Source organism: Labrus bergylta, chromosome 7, assembly GCF_963930695.1.
Source record: "Labrus bergylta chromosome 7, fLabBer1.1, whole genome shotgun sequence".
In the NCBI taxonomy this organism is placed as follows: domain Eukaryota; kingdom Metazoa; phylum Chordata; class Actinopteri; order Labriformes; family Labridae; genus Labrus; species Labrus bergylta.
The window spans coordinates 15,808,803-15,827,473 of NC_089201.1; the positions used below are offsets into that span (position 1 = coordinate 15,808,803).

The 18,671-nt window shown below is 41.9% G+C and overlaps 2 protein-coding genes across 2 annotated transcripts; both read right to left on the minus strand.

Moving 5' to 3' along the window:
• Positions 1–579: 579 nt before the first annotated feature.
• rlbp1b (retinaldehyde binding protein 1b) lies at positions 580–7,624 on the minus strand. The gene is made up of 8 exons (XM_029277841.2): positions 7,517–7,624; positions 6,095–6,134; positions 4,670–4,798; positions 3,767–3,971; positions 3,088–3,266; positions 2,800–2,958; positions 2,462–2,572; positions 580–1,520 (listed from the first exon to the last, which is right to left on the minus strand). Exons 2-8 carry the CDS (start codon positions 6,104–6,106, stop codon positions 1,392–1,394), a joined length of 924 nt encoding a protein of 307 aa, XP_029133674.1. The 5' UTR covers positions 6,107–6,134; positions 7,517–7,624; the 3' UTR covers positions 580–1,391.
• A 5,484-nt stretch (positions 7,625–13,108) lies between these two features.
• On the minus strand, positions 13,109–17,440 carry isg20 (interferon stimulated exonuclease gene). The gene is made up of 4 exons (XM_020636478.3): positions 17,357–17,440; positions 15,358–16,038; positions 14,605–14,805; positions 13,109–14,276 (listed from the first exon to the last, which is right to left on the minus strand). Exons 2-4 carry the CDS (start codon positions 16,003–16,005, stop codon positions 14,082–14,084), a joined length of 1,044 nt encoding a protein of 347 aa, XP_020492134.2. The 5' UTR covers positions 16,006–16,038; positions 17,357–17,440; the 3' UTR covers positions 13,109–14,081.
• Between the last annotated feature and the right edge of the window lie 1,231 nt (positions 17,441–18,671).

An 18,671-nucleotide genomic window follows, 5' to 3' on the forward strand; every position in this document is an offset into this window, starting at 1 on the left:
GGAAAGTTTGCGACACCAACTCTCAGCAGATGGTCATATTTCTCTCTGCACTGTTAGTGAATTACATGTTTGTTGCAATCCGGCTGAACTGCAATGAAAATAAATGCATCCTGGCACATATATTGCAGACAGCACTGGAGCACACATACTGTACATGGTTTGCTCTGCAGTGCAGTTAGGGGAGAATTTAACCCTTTGTGCTTACTTTGTGAATTAAATTATGTCTTTTTGACTCATTTTACAGGTTTAGCAGGTTCAAAACATGCAGATCCTTTTGTAAACTAAAAAGGATTGGGACTTGCAGGGCTTAACATTTATGATCTGTGGAGTACTGGCAGTTTTTCAAAAGACATGTCAGCAGTCTAATCTGCCCAATTTTTAAGATTCCTTAAACCTAGGTGGAAACAAAGACAATAGTTGGTGACAGGAACTCAAAGTCCTGGGTACTTCTGGTGGAAAAGCAACTTTTAACATCCAGCTCGAGGCACTGCTGTCATACCTGCAGCCTCACAGAAAAGCACAGCTGATGAGTCCTGGATTATTTTAGTGTTATTGGGAAGTGATGCAAAGGACTACAACTCTTATTTATATACAGTTTATTGTACATTTATTGACATTCTTATTGGTGCACCAGGTAGCACAATGGGTAAAACTTCACAATATTCATATAGAAGAACGATCTAAAAAACCATTGAGAGACAGGCACTTGATGGAGTAGAAGCCTTGTACATGAAGGGAGTGGAGTGTTGGGGGGGGGGCAGAGAGCGGGAACTTTAAAAGCTGGAGCCTGCCAGTGTTACAACAAGCTGTGTGGATGAACGCTGGTCAAGATGAAGCACAAACACACAGAGAGGAGACAGACATAACCGTAACCTGGTATTCACATTCCAACAACGTTGATCACTTATTTGTCTTCCTGTGAGTCGGCCTGTCTGAATGAGTTATGTCATTATGTTCCTGAAAATGTCCAATGTGTCTGAGTGGTCATGGTGGTTAATCATTTATAACTCCACAGGAAGGCTGAATATTTTCCAAACCATTCCACTTTTAGTTAAACCCCCGCCTCCAGGACAGCTTCTGGCTTCAATTCAACTGAGTTTGGCCGATCTCAGAGCCTTTAAATATGCTTTAGAAATGCTTCATAGGGATTATTGAAGAGTGGAATAATGACATGAAGTTAGTCTGTCTCCGTCTGTGTGACTGTTGCTTCGTCAGGACCTCTGGAAAACTACACAACCTGTACTTTTAATACACTCACGACCTTCATTCATAACTTTGTTTTCCTACAACCACACAGCTCGATTGGGCTTCGAGTCTCCACAGTCTGCGGGTTCTTTTGTCAAACATATATATAACAGCTCTCTGCCTTGTTGGTGTGAACAGGAGGAGGTTTAGTCGAACAGCTTGGCTGATGTGGCCTTGCCATCGTAGTTGGAAGACTTTCCGTCAAACTCAGAGGGAAGGATGTCGGCGTCAAACTCCTTGTAGTAGTTCTCCAGCTCGTCTCCGTGGACAAACACCTAAAGGGAGGACAGACGCTGTTAAAGGCGTTTGATACACGTTGATTTACCCAACATGGGAATAAGTGAGCTTAAGTCGAGTGGATATCTATAATACCCTGAGGTAAGAAGTCTTTATAAACTTGGTGCAAAGGATAGTTAGATATCAGGAAGCCAGATAAAACAGAAACCACTGCATTAACTTTATAATGGTTTTGTTATTATCAAGTAGTGTTTGCGCATGCAGGAGAAGTCAGATCTGCTACTTATTGAAGAAACCTGTTGGAGCCATTATTGGTATGTTGTTTGTTGGGCCGACCACTAGGTGGCATTGTGAGCCCAGGGAGCTAAACTGGAGTTAAAGGAGGCTGACTAGCAGCAGGTGTTGCGCACAATTGGAAGTCCCATGGTTTTTAACTGTGGCACATCATGGCAACATAATATGAGAAAACGACTGGCATATCTAACCTGAGCTTTACGGCCTCATGGAAGTTTTTGTTTTGATTGAATGCATGCATACAGGCCCAGAAGCAAGTTTGCATACCGGCTAACAAAGAACAAAACGATTGATTTATTTAAGTTGTTTATTGATATCCTGAAGTGAAATTTTCTTGCTGGTATAAATGCACAATTTAGAGTCTTTTCCATTTTTTCTGTGCACAAGTTTTATTTGAAAATGATTAAAAGCCCCACAAATAGATCATATCATAGACTGAAGTTCATAAAATAGGGGCGCTTAGTAGAAGTTTTACGGTATATGTACTTATTTTGGTTTTCATTCTGACACACACATTTAACCTTAGCTTTAATAATGCATATAAGTGGAATCATTCCTGAGCCATCTTTATTATTATTGTTATTATTATTATTATTATTATTATTATTATTATTATTATTATTAATAATAATAAGAAGAATAATAAGAATAAGAATAAAAAATCGTATTTCTCTGTTGAACTCACTCTCTCTAGCAGCTTGCTCTTCATGAGGGGTTTGACCACGTTGTAAGTGGTGGTGAAGTACCAAGGCTGGTGGATGAAGTGCACAGCTTTGAAACGGGCTGGGAAAGAATCCTGGAGGAGAACAAAAGACAACAGATCATATGGGCAGTCCATCGTTCACTGAGGGGAAGTCCTGCAGAAAAAGTACTGATCACGACTGTACTGAACATTTTTGACACCAAGGATCAGTGAAACTAGTGAGCACTGCATCGCTCGAATGAACGTCTTGCTCGATTCTCAACATGTAATATGCCTGTTTTAACAAATAATGTCCACGGTATGAGTTTAGATTTCCCTACCTGCAACATGTCCACCATCTTCTTGAGCTCGGTGGGTTTGATTCCAGACGCCTGCTGCATGGTGAAGCCCTTGAAGTTCTCAATGATACAGAACCCGTTGATCTGAGTCTCCTCATTCTCCAGAAGTTTCTCCAGGATCACACAGTAGGCGCGCAGGATCTGAACACACACACACACACACACACACATATTTGTTGGTTTGCTGATACGGATTGCTAATGTTTGAGATCACTATTTCCTCCTGCTGTTTATTTTTGAACAAAAAGTAGCCAGGAGCCGTGCACCCACCTCATCGAAGGTGATCTCCTCGTAGTCCCAGTTCTCGATGTTGAAGAGCAGAACGACGCGGCCGTACTTGTCTCTGCTGGGCAGGATGCCGGGGTAGCCGGCCTCGATGGTGCTGCGTACGGCCTCTGGGGTCAGATTCTCAAACAGCTCGGGGTAATCCTTCCTGAATCGCACGTAGCCTGCAGAGGAAAAACAAAGGAACAGGCTCTAGGGTCACACCCTGGCTGAATATTTGACCCTGACAACATGAGAAGTCCCTCCGGCAACGCTGGGAAAAAAAATCTTATTTAAAATGTTAATTAAACTTCAATTGAATTAAAGGAACCAAAGCAGTGGCCCAAAATCTTTTGCAATGACAGCAGGAAACCTCCCTAAGGGGGCCCCATCTGACAGCACTCACTGTCGTTGCCCTGCTAAACGTCCCATGCATTACTGCTGTGAAAACCAAATTTTGTCAATGAAAGTCTACAAAGAAAAATAAAGAGGAATTATCCGTCTATAGGAGAGGAAAAAGAAACAGGAAAAAAAGAGGAAGTCTGTCGGGACACTGGCAGACATAACGCTGATGAACACTTCATCGCGCCCCAATTGACTTTTGACAGATAGAACAATTTCTATACTAAATATATACTGAGACTGAGAGAATAACACTTCAAACCTGTCTCCTCTCCAGACTCACCCTTCATGAGGTCGTAGGCTCTAGGCACGTCATACTTCCTGGCACGGATGAAGCGGACTAGCATGCCGTCTGGTTTCTCCCCGAATGTGTCCTGAACCCCCTTGGCCAGGTCGTCACCTCCATCTGCTCTCTCCTTAATAATTCCCCTCAGCTCCTTCACTGCGGCCACTTTGTTCTCATCTGTCTCGTTGAGCTCGTCCTTGGCCTGTAGGGGGAGCCAGATAAAACTGTTAGCCTACAGTTAGGCTAGCTTTAGCTTTTAATCGCACTTTCCTCTAAAGGGATGATTTTCACTTGAATGAATTGAAACTTCATGCAGCTAGCAAATAACTTAAATTTTGTTCTTCCTTGTTATGCTTACTCAACTTACTACTATGACTTTTTTGCAACTTTAGCATAATACAGAATCTGGTCTGCTAGCTAACTAGGCTAGCTAGCATGCAAAGCTAGCAAACAGCGGAAGCAGCCTGCTTTATTTTGCTTGAATTGTTGTTTAGAGACTATTTTTTCGAGTAAATATAATTTGGGTAAATTATGAAAGGAACATATATTTCTTACTCAAAGAATAATTCAATAGCTGTAGCAGTGAAATGCAAGTTTTAGCTTTCTCAGTGTCTTTTAAGACGGCTAATAACTTGTTTTTTTCTAACAAAAATGCAATCATGAGCTTGGATTGATTTCTGTACTTAGTCTATTATTACAAAGTTAATTTTTATAACTTTATTCTCACGGAAAAGAGTACAGTACTGACACATGAAACTAACAGGAAGTGTATAAAGCAGTGGTGAAGGAGTAGTAAGATAGATTGCTAGTAGTGCAGACAAATGTGCATTGACTGGCTATATCTTGAATAAACAGTGAGGGTTAGATATTAATGCGGTAAGAGTGAAAACACTGGCTTACCTTCTGCTTGGTGTGGTCCGGCAGGCTGGCACAGGGTCCAAACACTGGCCCGTGGTCCTTGACGGTGAGACGTTCCAGTTTGGCCCTTAGAGCCTGCTCCTCCTCCGAAACCATGCGGTATGTTCCACTCTGAAAAAGGAGAAACATGTCTTAATAGAGGATATACTACTCTTTATTTACAGGTGCATCATTATGTATGCCAATATGGGCAGATGTGTACATGTGAACATTTCAGCTTTTCAGCAGAAACCTAAATGATTGTTGTGACTCTCATCATGTAAGATAATTTCTTTTTTTTAAACAATGAACAGATCATCTCATGCTCTTAATCATGATTTAGTTGTTGCTAAATCAGCCTTTGCAAACTTCTACAATTTTTCAGGTTCACGACCGCAACAAGATTAAAGAGAGACAGAAAAGTCAGCACGCTAAATGTCCTTCATAGTCTGTTTTATCTGGGTAGAGCAACAACGGACGTATTTCAGCACAAGGCCTTCATCAGCTTTCATAAATTAGCCTTTTACATGACTGCTATAAGCCTTGATTATTATATTATGTCATTATATAAAGCTGTCGGTTAAAATAAAGTGGCTGGAAAAAAAAACATGTAGCAGGTAGACGAAAGAGTTGATTTCCAACCCTGGCGTACATTTACTTCCATTGTTTAGATTATTTTTAATCCCCCCCCCCATGACGAGAAAAGTCCATCCTCTCCGTCTTTTGCCTGCTCCACTTTTCAGAAAATGTGTGCTCAAACAGGCTGTTTGGAGATTTTTCCTTCATGACATCACAAAGGGCAGTAAACTCCTCCCCCAGGTGGGTGACACTCCCACAGCTAGGTGTTTGTTCTGCCCTCTGAGTCTGCCTTCTCACCGTAAACAATAGGACATGGAGCGAGAAAGCCCCTCTTACTGCTTGTAAATCTGATTCAAAGTTATTTTTTTCCCTTTCTTGCTTTGAATAAAAAACTAAAAGCTTCTCTGTGTCCGTTTAATTCCCTCACAAGACCCGGCTGTGATGTGTGGGTGAGGTTTAAAACATCTGTCTTATCCGCGTGAGTGTTTGCAAGTGTTGCAGGAGGCGTCATCAATAGGCCTCAGTGTTGGATTAATCCGCCTCACATGAGTCCAGTAAAGCCTGTAAACACACGTTAAGGGCTCGCTAGTCAACCTGAAGCAGGGATCAGAGATTAGGCTAAAGCTAATGCTACTGTAGCTGTTGACGCCATGAATCACAAAGGGCTTTTGGTTGTTGAGAAATGTTGAGCTGCCTTTGAGTTCATGGAACAGCAAGGTGAATGTGCTTTTGTCCTAAGTATTACAAACACTTACAGCTCATAAATCCTTGTTAAATATCAACATCAGTTCATTTTCATTTGGACTAAATCAAATAAATGCAAAAGTGAGTAAAAGTGAGTGTACTTACAACCACAGCCATCTCTTCTGCTCTTTAGTTCAGCTTCAAACTGTACGATGGAAGAGGAAAACAAGAGTCTGTGATTCACATGAAATGCAGTTAACAAAAAAACAATTGACACACTGTACTCCACATTAATCCCTCTTCATCCCACCCTCCATGCAATCACAGGGTTCCTCCATCCAGCTATTTTTAGCACCTGCCCATTCCTGCATGATTTATCAGGAGATTTAAGGTCCACAGTCTCTTTGTTTCGTAAACCAACAGGTCAGGTTTGAACTCTCCATCGACATGTTGATACATTTTTATAATATATACTCCTCAAAAGTTACCATAAATTAGATTTCATGCAGAGACTCTTCTTCACTTTCCATTTGTGAATTAATCCACAACTGTATTGATAACTAATTGATGAATCAAAATCATTCATGAAAAGATAAATATAAGGAGCACATTTCTAGTTTCTGACAAGCGGTCCTGTTCAGTACGGTACCCACATTCAAAAGTTGGTAATGGTACCAACATAAGGGGATCTGTACCGTCCTACTTCTTTGGAACCCTTCTGTTGGGGTGCCAAGGGTACAGATCCAACCCTTTTGTTTATTGTGTAACATTTTCTTCTTCTTCGTTGAACTAAATTATAGCGGGCTACACTGTGTTGGGCTGCTATGATGTCACACAATTGCATAGCTGATGCAGCTATCTCCATCTGGCTTAAACTCCGCTTACCAAATAAGGGAACTGGAAACTCAAGCTCAAGTTCAGAGTTTACCGTACCGAACTGAATCAAACTGTACTGGACCAAACCGGATCGCTTTGTGGAAACGGGGCTAAAAAACAAAACAAGAAATTCGAAGGCGTCGCCTTGAGGGTCAAATTATTTGCTGCAACATTTTTTGATGGAAATTCTCAAACACCTTGTGTATTATTTTAACAGTTGCCTGGATAGATGTAAACTCACTCTCTAGAGTATTTTAAATAAATTGCTCATACCTAAAAAGTTTCATATAAAAGGTTTGCATGCAGTGGTTTAGAGATGTTCCTCCTGCTTCTCTGTGTCACATCTACATCTTTACATCTTTTTGTTATAACATAATAAAAACAACACAGCACACACTGAAACCCAGAGCTGCAGCATCAAGAGTTCTTACATTGCTGGGATTTTTTTGTTAACAGTGGAAATGTTGCTCAGGACCGTGCCAGTGTTGGTCTTGCGCTGGGCTTACACCCTGACTCAAATTGATTCAGATAGCACATCAGAAACCCCTCAATACCTCTAAACACAAGATTTAAACTAAAGGCTGCTATATATGAACAATTTCTGGATTTAAAGCCAGTTTAAAAAGAGAATTTCAGATCATTGCTCCATGAAATCACAGCAGAAGAAGAGCAGACGGAGTGTGAAGTAGCACATTGGTGCGGGAGCCTTACCTGAGGCGGGTGTGAAGTTTCTGGCAGGGAGTCCCAGGGGTCTGTGTGGAGCGAGGAGGACGGGACCTGTGATTTGTAGTGTTGGGATTAGTGGCGTCACACCAGATTACATCTGACAGATTTCTTTTTTTTTCTTCTTTTCAATCAGCATAAAAGTGGCAGAGGGTGGGAAGAAGGGGAGGGGGGGGGTTGGCCAATGGTGGAGGTGCTTGCACGATGAGAGGCAGTGTGGGCCGGTGCACATTTAGGATGATGTAATGTTGATTAAACACTTTAGATAAGAGGGGGTTGGAGGTGTCGGAGGGATTTGATTGCATTCCAGGGAGACTTGGAGGGAGTGAAAAGTGACCATTGTGACGACTCCTTCTCGGTTTTGATTTCTGCAACGTGATCACACTTGGGTGAGAGGAGAGGGAGGGGAGAGAGTCCAAATGTGCTGCTTCACATGTCTAAAGGCACGATGATGTTAAACAGGAGTTTACTCTGGTTGTAAGGATCTAAACATTTAAACACGTAATCACAGAAACCTGTTAACCAACCCAATAATCACTTTATTTAGAAGTTGCAGGGGGTGAGGTGTCCAGGGCCGGGGGGGGGGGTGAGGTAGTGAGCTGGAGGGGGCTGGCAGGCTTTGATGGCATTGAGGTGGAATTTGGCAGAAGAAGGTCTTGAAGACAAAAACAGGCGTAAGAAGCAGAAACAGGCAGGCAACAAAACAAAGTCTTAAAGGTTAACAGGGCTGAACGGGAGCTAAATGGCACAACGATCCAGCAGAGACGTGGGCCCTTTCTGAAAAGCCACAGTTCAGTATGGAGTGCGACTATTCAGTGGGGGGTTTCAGTAGACTGGATCCACCTAGACTGAACGTTTCAGCATGGATACTAACTTCTGGGTTTTGTGCAGTATGGTTTAGACGCATCTTTTCAGGAAATGAATTGTATTTTAACACCCAGAATGCTGTGCAAAATTCAACTTTACGTGCTCCTCCAAATCAAAACAAACAAGGATAAAGAAAAAAAACAAAACAGGATGGATGCGGCCGGTTCGAGTAACATGCCTTTCAAATGTTAAGTTGTTAAATTGTTTCCATGCAATGTGAAGGTTTGTATTATTTACTGAGCCATCGTGCATCTCACATGATTGTGAGTGTCAATAACATGTGGGATAACAGTGTGGAAGTGGCTAATGATGTCCCTTCCACACTGAATGAATCAGACCAAGTAGGAACAAATATCGGCCTACTGAACAGCAGGTACTAACAGGATACAGCACGGATAGAAGGGAGGGTCTACTGACAGGGTTCTTGTAGGTGAAGTTAATTGTGGGCAGGTGTGTTGATTGTAGCTCCAACTGGCGACCCTCCAGCTACCAGACCAATTTACAGATTCGGTCAGCGGCGGGAGTTGAGCCGGCGACCCTCCTGTTCCAAACCGAGGTCCCTACTGAGCTGCTGCTGCTGCTGCAGTGGTAAGTGTGTATGGAGGCTGTAGTCCTCCAAGCGGGCGGCCCAGGTTCAAATCCAACATGTGGCTCCTTTCCCGCATGTCATTCCCCACTTTCTCTCTCTTCTTGATTTCTGACTCTATCCACTGTCCTATCTCTCCAATAAATCTTTACAAAGAAAATAATCGGTGGACTAATAGTTGCTCAAAAAAAATCATTAGTTACAACCTTACACTTTTAAAAGGTACAGGTATTAACAACATGTTTATAAAATATATGAAATAAAAGATAAAATCCCTCACTCTGACTGAGCTCCTTAAACGTAAATACCCCTTCTGTACGGTTTTCCGTAAACCATAAATATTCATACACGCACACACAGGATTTGGATTTAGACTTAAGAGCATTCATATCATTCACAGGTCCCTGAGATCAGATTAGCGCTCACGTTCACCTCACATCTCAACATAATGACACTGTGCACATGTTGCTCACCTTCATCATTCATGCTGAGTGTAAAGCTTTAAATAATGTGAGCACACCTCATCTAATCGGACACGCATGAATTTAGACTTCATGTGTAATCCCCCATCGAGAGAGATTGAGTAAAAAAACAACCTTCAGATTAATCTCCAGTTATTGACCAACAGAGAGGTGTGAAAACAAATTAACCAACAGGTCAGTGAATGCAACAAGACAGTGTCATAAAACAGTATAAACATTAGCCGGAGGAAAATGTACACAAATAGTGTTCAGGTGTCGCGAATAAAGTCAAGATATTCTGGTTAACAAAATTCCATATATTCTGCAGGGGATCATTTTGCCGCCTCCTCTCGAGAGTCGATGTGCACACAGGTTGTCATGTGGTGGATACTGAAGCTTCAGTGTTTATCCAGCTCTGCATCAGTCTGTAAACCTTTCTGCGTTCTAACCTCTCTCCATTTTTCAAAAGCATCTCCAATATTGATCCTAGTTTGAGCACGTTTCTGCTCGTGGAGCTTATTAGAAACATGCAGAGGCTTTTTAGGTCGAGTACAATCACTTTTATCTGAACCAGTTCTCTTGATCGCTTCCATCGCTGCAACACCTGTTGGTTTGACCTGATAACTGGTCTCATCTCTGACAAACCAAGGGGCGTCCAAAATGGCCATGTGGGGGTGTCTTAAAACTGCCTACCTTCTCTGGTCCAAACAAATCCAGACCATTCAGGACCAGAATCTAAAGTTAGGAGGACATACTGGCTGCTGAATTGTTGTCAGAGAAGCCAGCACTTCAACATAGCATTTTTCCTTAATGTCTGATCATATAGTAAGGTCACTTTATCATTTCACTCAGTAGATATCTTACATATTGGTCCTTTAAGGTCATAAAATGTCTAAAGAAGTTTAATTTGTTTATCTTATCTGAATCACAATCGACTTAGATCTGGGTGAGTGGATATATGGAGGAAGCAGCAGGAGCATTCAAAGCTTTATGAAGTGCCACTCTCCTAAAATACATGAACTTGCTCCTATACTACATAAGAGTTTTGAATTCTTGAGTAACTAGCTGTGTCTGCAGGCAGGTTGGCAAGCCATGGACGTACGACAGGTTGGTGACGACCACGTATCTACCACAGACTGTAATTAAACGTGAGCCAAAGCTTGAGCGACTTCACTCTTTTTTCATTTGGATTCTGATCACCAGTTGCTTCCATAAAGAACATTTTGGTGCTTTGAAACCATTTGGCCATGAAGATCTGAATTCTCAAGCCTTTAGAAACACAACAGGGGACACCATACCTCCATGGCTAGCATCCCAAACCTGTTCCCTGCTCATTGAATGAAGACGTCCCTGCTGCTGGTCGGTCAACATTAGGAAGTTTCCCTTTTCTCTGACCCTCGCAGCGTTAATGTCACCAACACACGTTTTCCTCCTGGCGCAACGATGCAGGAGCGAGCAGTCGACCAGTAATCTGCTAAATCAGGTCCTGGTCCTGATCTGCTCAATAAAGCGCTTTCAGGGAACCAAAATAGATGGATTGAGCTAACAATGCGACTCTGTTCTCTTCTCTCCCTATAGCCTGAGCTGAGGGGCCAAGTTCAGGCTTTAGACATGTGTGTGTGTGTGTGTTTGTGCGTGTGTGGAGGGGGAGAGGACAAAGCCATACATGCAGGATTTCAAAATGTGTAGCTCCCCCTGCAGCTCACCATGCTACATGTATGTGTAGTTGAACACTGGTAACATGCTCACATTTTTGGACTTTGCTGAATAAGAGGACGTGTTGTGAGATCATCATCAGTATTTCTAAAACTTCTCCTTTGGGTCAACTCACCTGTACATTCTGTGACCTCGTTCACCTCGTCCACGTCCTGATCCAGTGTTTGTGACAAGACCCTGTCACACCTGCCCGGGTGATCCCCAACGCGTTTCCCAACATGTCTAAAGAGTTTCATCCGTTTTCATCCGTTAATACTGCTGCTCACAATGCTGCTGTTAATGCTGACCTGGCTGCGGCTCAAGTAGGACAAACATGACGACATAGTTGGAGGTTTTCCTCTTCAACAGTGTGACCCAATGAGCCGAGCCAAAAAGAATCATTACATTACACACGCAACGCTCAATTCATGACGTAAATAGCTCCACAATGATATAAAAGAAAGCTTGTGTTACTGTTACCGAAAAATCTTTAAAGCCTTTTTTCCCCAATACATATCTAGACAGAAATATTGCTTTTTAATAATTTCTGACAAACACATGATCAAATAGTTACAAATCCTAAACTTTGCCAGATTTAATTCAGTGACGGTTCAGTTTGTCCAACACAAAGGACGCAACATTTACTCCTTTTTCTCTCTGGCTTTGGTCTCCATCAACTCCTTAGGCAAACATCTAAATGATTCATTAAGCTGCTCCTCGGATGGTCACAGTTTCGGGGTTGGGAAATCGTTCTTCAGACTTCAGTGTTTTTTCAGTTTGTTAAGTCTGAATGTCATAGCAACAATAAAACAAGACGAAGACGACATGTGTGACGTCTCTGTTATGAGTTACATTCGAGCAAAAAGTTGATGTGTAATACATGAATTAATAAAAAGTATGTTAACATTGACAGAACATATTTTGCACCCCATGTGATGACATGTCGGGACCCTTATTATTCCCTGGGTTTTCAGAGTTGTTGGTCCAACTTGAGCAGGCGTTCATGTGCATTTTACAACTCAGAATCTAATTTTTCCGATGCGTCTGACTCCACATGAATGCACAGATATACAGAGGGGGCGTGGTCAGACACAGCTCACTTACATTTAAAGAGCCCATATTATGCCCTTTTTGTTCGTATATTTAATCTATGTACCTACTTTTGTACGTTCACTATAGCTAAAGTTTGAAAAAAGTGTCTGTTTTCATGTACTGCTCCTCCTTGCTCCCTCTCCGCTCTGAGTCTGTCAGCTACGCTCTGTTGAGCCCACACTGTTAGACCCCACGTGGGCCAAGTCTGCCAATTCGCTCTGTCGTTATTGATCAGTTGCTCAGCACGCTTCTCGGAAATGTCCCGCCTCTTTTACCATATTGGGAATACAGCCACTGGCTCCGTCCGAGGGGAGCATAAACATTAGCACCTTAGCACTACTGTGTTACCGCAGGCTACGGCATATCGTGGGCGTGCTACAGAAGTTAATGGGCGTGCAACATGAGCTGCAGGGCTTGCCACAATGAGCCAATGGGCTTAGATCAGTGATCGCACATTGACAATGACGTCGGACTGACACATTTTTATAGAGGGGGGCTAGAACCGAGCGTTACATGCAGCTAATGCTACAGCTAACAGGAGGACGTAGGAGAAGCCGCGTTTCTGCGGACTTTGAATTTTTGCACATAGATGTGCCTAAACATGCACAGGACACTTGGAAAACACACTAAAGGGCAAATAAAACCAGAAAAAGCATAATATGAGACCTTCAAAAGGTACATACACAGAAACAGCCTGTTCTGAGCAGGGCTGAAATAGAGGGGTTTATAGGCATGATCAAATACAGGATCAGAGCGGATTTAGAACAAGAAACTTCACACACGTTTTGTGGGAGCTCTGAGACTTATTTAAAGTTGTTGAAAAGTAGGATAATATGTGACCTTTAAGTGACATTGAAGAGGAACAGCAGAATAGATAAATGTTGTTTACTTATTTTAATGTGGACACATTGAATCACTGAAAACAGGCCAAGTTTAAATATAACAGGCCATTTTATTAGGACATTTAAGAGCAGCTTACAATAAGAGGTAATGATATAAATGACCATTACAGTTAAACATACCGTGGTTGATTTATAAAAAACACTGAAGGCCACTTAAACATGGAGGTAACTTTTAGTTGACATGAAAATGCAGCAGTTTAAACTAAAGTTTACTTTCTTTTACAACCAGAAGCGAGTAAAACTGGAAATTGTTCCACTGAAGAGGTCTGAGGCACAGTCAAAAGTTGGATCCCCGCACTGAAGAGCACCAGAGGGATACTTTCTTTTCAACTATTAAAAAAAAAAAACACATTTCAACAGCACCGCAGCACTCCATGCATCTCTTTTTGTTTGTGTAATTTGTTCCACATTTTTAGACGCTGCTCCAAGAATCTATCTTTTGGCAGTTTCATGTTAAATGGACAAACATAAAATATACAGTTCTTTTCTAAAAACAGCTGCATCTGTGTCCATTGATCAGTGTTTGTTTTCCTTTCAGGTAAGAGCAACAACCGTCCAAACTTTGCAGAGCATGAAGCCAACACTTCACGCTTTAACATAAGTGCGCTGAAACCGAGAACTCTGCAGGACAAACTCTGTTCCACGGCAGTGAAAATGCTGATACTAGCTCCCACACTGTTTAGAAATAATAAGTTAACAAGTGTCTCCATCAGTACAGTCACTTCCCCAAAATTAAAGAAAACATATTTTCATGAGACGACAGTTTTATCACAACTCCCAGATTTGATTCTCTTAATATTAATTTTTTACATAACTGTAATTTAAGTCCAGCCTGGATGTGGATGTGTGTTTAACTCCAGCCTGTCTGTATGTTGTGCATTCACATTATTCATACTTTTCTGTACTTCCTTGTATTAAGGAATCTGTTGAGGTACCGCCATACTGTCCTTTCATTTGCTCTCAGCTACGACATCGTCTGGCCAGTACTCGTCCTGCATGTAGTGGTTTGAGCTCGACGCTTGTTGAGCATCGTCATCGTTGTGAAGTCTGTTCTGCAGCTCCTGCTCCCACTCTCCCTCCACCAGCTTGTAGAGATCTAGGGCGGCTTGAGCATCCTCCACCGAGCAGTGGCCCCACCTCCCCACCTGGACGTGGAGCGCATGGACATCAGGGTGCATCACGGTTAACAAACAAACTTCCCTTCAGCTACGTGTACATACTTTTAAAGGGTTAGGGGTATGTTCGGGAATAATTGTGATTTCTCTGCGACCACTTCACAAACATGTTTTGGGGAGCTCTGAGACTTATTTAAACTAGTTGAAGAGGAGGAGAATATGTGACCTTTAAAGTTCAAATATCAGACAGATAGTTATGACTAAACTCATCATCAGATAGTATAAATCATTTGTATGCATTGATTATCAGTTAATATAATACAGTTCATATAATGTTATATAAATCACAACATCTTACCTGTATTTTCCTGTTCAGCAGCTTATTGGCCAAGATTTTCAGGGAGGCGCAGCGTTGCCGAGGGAAACCAGCCAACTTGCTGAGGAGCCTTGTGGTGATGGTGTCTCTGACCATGTGAGGAGGATGGATCATGTCCAACGCCTCAAAGTCGTTGTAAATAGAGTGGCCAACGACCACTTTGCCTTCAAGTATCCTGAGGATCTGCAGAAGGAAAGTGCAGAAGACATATGAATGATTTACAGTGCGAGCTGAGGTCGAAGAGACAGTTTAAGCAACTTTCACATGTTCACTCAAAGCTCAAAGCTCAGGAAGCTCAATATTGAGCAAAGTAAAAAGTCCTGCATTTGATAGAAGATTCAGTTCAGCTACAAACGGTCACCTCGCTCTAGTGGTTCCTAAAATATGAGAAGCTACCCCCTGGTGGGCAAAGCAAGTACTGCAAGTGGGTCTCAGGAGGTTTGTTCTTGCACTTTTTAACAACTCGATTATTAAAAATGTTATAAGTGTACAGTCACTGGTGAGTCTTAGGACGTACTCACATTTGTCCAAGTTGCTCTGTATCGTGTTGAAACATGATTGTCCCCCCTCTCCATTCCCCCCAACGACCTGCACTCACACTAACCCAGCCTGAGCACAGTTACCTCCTGAATATAACATAATACAACACATGCATGGCAGAAAGAGGGGGGGAGGGGGGCATGAGGTCGAGTCAGCACATCACAAAAATGTGAAGTAGAATAGTGCAGGCCTCACCTCCTCCCTGGCCTGAGCGAAGGCTGTAGCATTGCACAGGTGATGCCTTCTGATGCCACTCCAGCGAGTCCTGTAGTCTGTAACGGGCTGACTGGGTCGGACATATTTATCATATAATATGTTACCACGATAGTCCAGGATGCTGCAGCGGGCTAACTCACTGCAGCGTCCTCCAGGCCCCGTCCCCACCATCTCGCAGTCCAACGCCACCACTGTGGTGGAGCACGAGCTGAGGCACGGTGAACTCCGCCCGCTAGCCGGAGGACTCGCCTCCGAGGAGAAACCACTGTCCACCTCCCAGCGGTCTCTGAGGGCCGAGACTAAACTGTTCTGGTCCGAAGCTTTAGGCTCAGAAAGTCCAGGGTTAGAAACATCTCGTGTCCTGTTTTCAGAGGTCAGAGTGCTGTGAGCGTGTTCTTCTGTGGCGCTCGATTTTGTTTTTTTGACCAGTTTATTAACGTCCGGTGGTTCAGTGAGGTTGTTCGTCGTTTTCCTCTTCATGTTGCTGATGATTATCTTCTGCTGATGTTTCCTTGTAGCTCTTGCGCTCTCCAAGGAGCGAAGCATCGTGGATCTCTTACACAAACACCTGTAGTTGTTGAGAAGCCCCCGTGAGCTGCCTTTGGTTCTATTTGACCGCTCCGCCATCGCCAACCGAGGCAACTTGTCTTGAAGTCATTTCTGAGAAAATGAAATAAAAACAACTTGATAATAATAAAGTCAGCTTTATGAGAGATCAACTCAGTAAATGTGTACATCTATCTCAACAGACACCTTTTTGATTTTGAGGAATCATTCAAATAAATCTGAGCAAACTGACAGCACTCATTCTCGTTGCCCTGCTGAATGTTGCTCGGAGGGCCCCCAATTGACTTAAGCGTCGGGCCGGACATGAGAAATAAATTATAAGAGGAAGATTTTTTTCCCCTCCATGATGCACTTTGAGACGAAGTCAAAAAAAAAAAAAGTTGAAATGGTGATAATAAGGTTAAAGTACAAATGTCGAGAAGTCTAAATGAAGAGAATGAAGCTGAAATTTAGATTTCTTAAGAGAAATTTGGACTTTATTCACATAATTATATTTAAATTTTACTCTCAACATTTCAACTTTTTTTCTCCACATTTTTACCCTTTTCTCTATAATATCGAATTCTATTTCTCATAATGACAATATTTCTTCCTCCTCTCATGATTTATTTCTCATTATTTATGGCCTTAATTCCTTTCCGTATAAGTGCATTATCCAGATACTTCACATTGTCCAGATACTTCACATTATCCAGATACTTCACATTGTCCAGATACTTCACATTATCCAGATACTTCACATTATTCAGATACTTCACATTATCCAGATACTTCACATTATTCAGATACTTCACATTGTCCAGATACTTCACATTATCCAGAAACATGCCACTTCACATTTTCTTGCCTACCAAACACCATTCAAATTCTGAAACTTTAATACAAGATCCCTTTAACTCAAATTAGACTTCGATAGAAAACCTGAGATATATAAATATATATAAATCCATCGCTATGATTTAGTGGTTTATTCGGCATACAGTAAATATAGTATAGCCTCATGTGTGACTATAAATAGACCATGTCTGCCATCTGGAGCAGCCTCAGCGTCAACATATTATTATTGTTCAAAGCGCTGACAGGTGTTTTTCAAGCGTGTTTGGTCAGTTGTAATGATGACATGATTTAAACACTGTACCTACAGAGTTTACAAAAAGCATGAACTTGTGTTTAACTGTGTCATAAACCGATTATCTCTTTAATTGCCAGTTATTGAAACTGAGTTCGCCTGTCCGCTCGCTTAGCTAAACTTCACTAGCATTGTTTTGCTAGCTGAATCAAACTGCACAAACACGACACTAAACTTTACTCTCCGATTAAAGATACAAGATTAATCTGATATCAAGAGCGTTGACAGTAAAAAAAAAAAAAAAAAGGAATACAAAGGAAATGTGACAGAAAAGTACATTACCTTCTGACGTAGCAGCACGTGTACAGCCTGAACATGCCTCGACATAAGCCTCCAATGCTCTCATGTGATTGGCTCTCACTCTTCTTCGTTTATTGTTTAACAGGAAGTGTTTTTCTACCAATTAGTGTTGGATTCGCCGCCTACAGGTTAGTCGCGCTTTTACGCCAAAATATGATTCACAACTTTTATTTTGTCCCAGAAGGGCAAATCAGTTTCACAACCTACCGAGCCATTGAAAAACGCAAAGACAACATAAAGGAAACAAACACATACACTGACAGGAATGTGTCTCATGAATAGACACTAGATGAATGGACCTCGCAGGTGATCTCACTGTACAGTAGCAGATCAGGGGCGTCGCCAGGAATTCCGGGCCCCATGAAAAGATCTCACATAGGGCCCCTACCAAGTCCCAAACTAAACCCAGAGAATTTCTACAATTTCTACACTTTAATTCTTCTTTCACTGCATTATCATTTGTCTCACCTGACGTTCAAAATGTTGTTTTTTGGGCAGAAGTAGCGGTCTCAGTTTTAATGCTTGCGCGACAACACTGATATCATATGAACTACACTGAATCTGTTGATATCAAATATGTTACTGTAGCTCGCTGGGAAAGACGCTAAATATAACTCCAAAGTGGACTCTTTTTGACCGCGATGTAATATTTTTATAAAATAAGGTCGTATGAAATTGTATCTATGAAGGGGATTAATAAGATATATTTATACATAAAACACAGATATGATACAAATTATATTCTTGGCTGAATTCCTCTAACGTTTAATCTGCAGCCTGCCACATCTCTCACGCTTGACTCGACTGACCGCTGAAAGATCAATCCAGGTGAGAGGCGGTGGGAGGACTAAACCATTCTGCGCATTCAGAATTGGAGGAGAGGGCCTTTTAGAGAGACTTCACATTTTTTCCAGAAAGGAATTCTGAATGTTTGTTTATTTATTCAGACAATTCTAATTATCTTATTGCATTTATAACTTACAGAAAAAATTGGTTCTCCTTGGAGGGGCAAGATAGCGCCGTCCAGAGGGCATTAAAGAAAACACGGATGAGAGAACATGTTTGGGTTGATCCCTTTGGCTTTCTGGACCTCACGCTCCTTCCACAGGGAGCTCTGAAGTCTTTCAGCTGGACTCCAATAATCTTAGAGCAGACTTTTACAATGTGGTTCAAACTGTTCTTGTCCTTCACAGACAACCCATTGAACCAACAGATAAAAGAAAATGTTAAAAGACTTTCGATAAAAGAATGATAAAAGCTACATAAAATGCTTTGTGAAACACTAAAAGAGTTCAGC

Coding starts and splice junctions, on each gene's coding strand:
- rlbp1b (XM_029277841.2), bottom strand. Junction 3,972..4,669: donor CGGACCACACCAAGCAGAAG/GTAAGCCAGTGT, acceptor CTCCCCCTACAG/GCCAAGGACGAGCTCAACGA. Junction 1,521..2,461: donor AGAGCAAGCTGCTAGAGAGA/GTGAGTTCAACA, acceptor TCCTCCCTTTAG/GTGTTTGTCCACGGAGACGA.
- isg20 (XM_020636478.3), bottom strand. CDS start 16,005: ATGGCGGAGCGGTCAAATAGAACCAAAGGCAGCTCACGGGGGCTTCTC. Junction 14,806..15,357: donor TCGCTCAGGCCAGGGAGGAG/GTGAGGCCTGCA, acceptor TTCCTTCTGCAG/ATCCTCAGGATACTTGAAGG. Junction 14,277..14,604: donor TGCTGAACAGGAAAATACAG/GTAAGATGTTGT, acceptor CTCCACGTCCAG/GTGGGGAGGTGGGGCCACTG.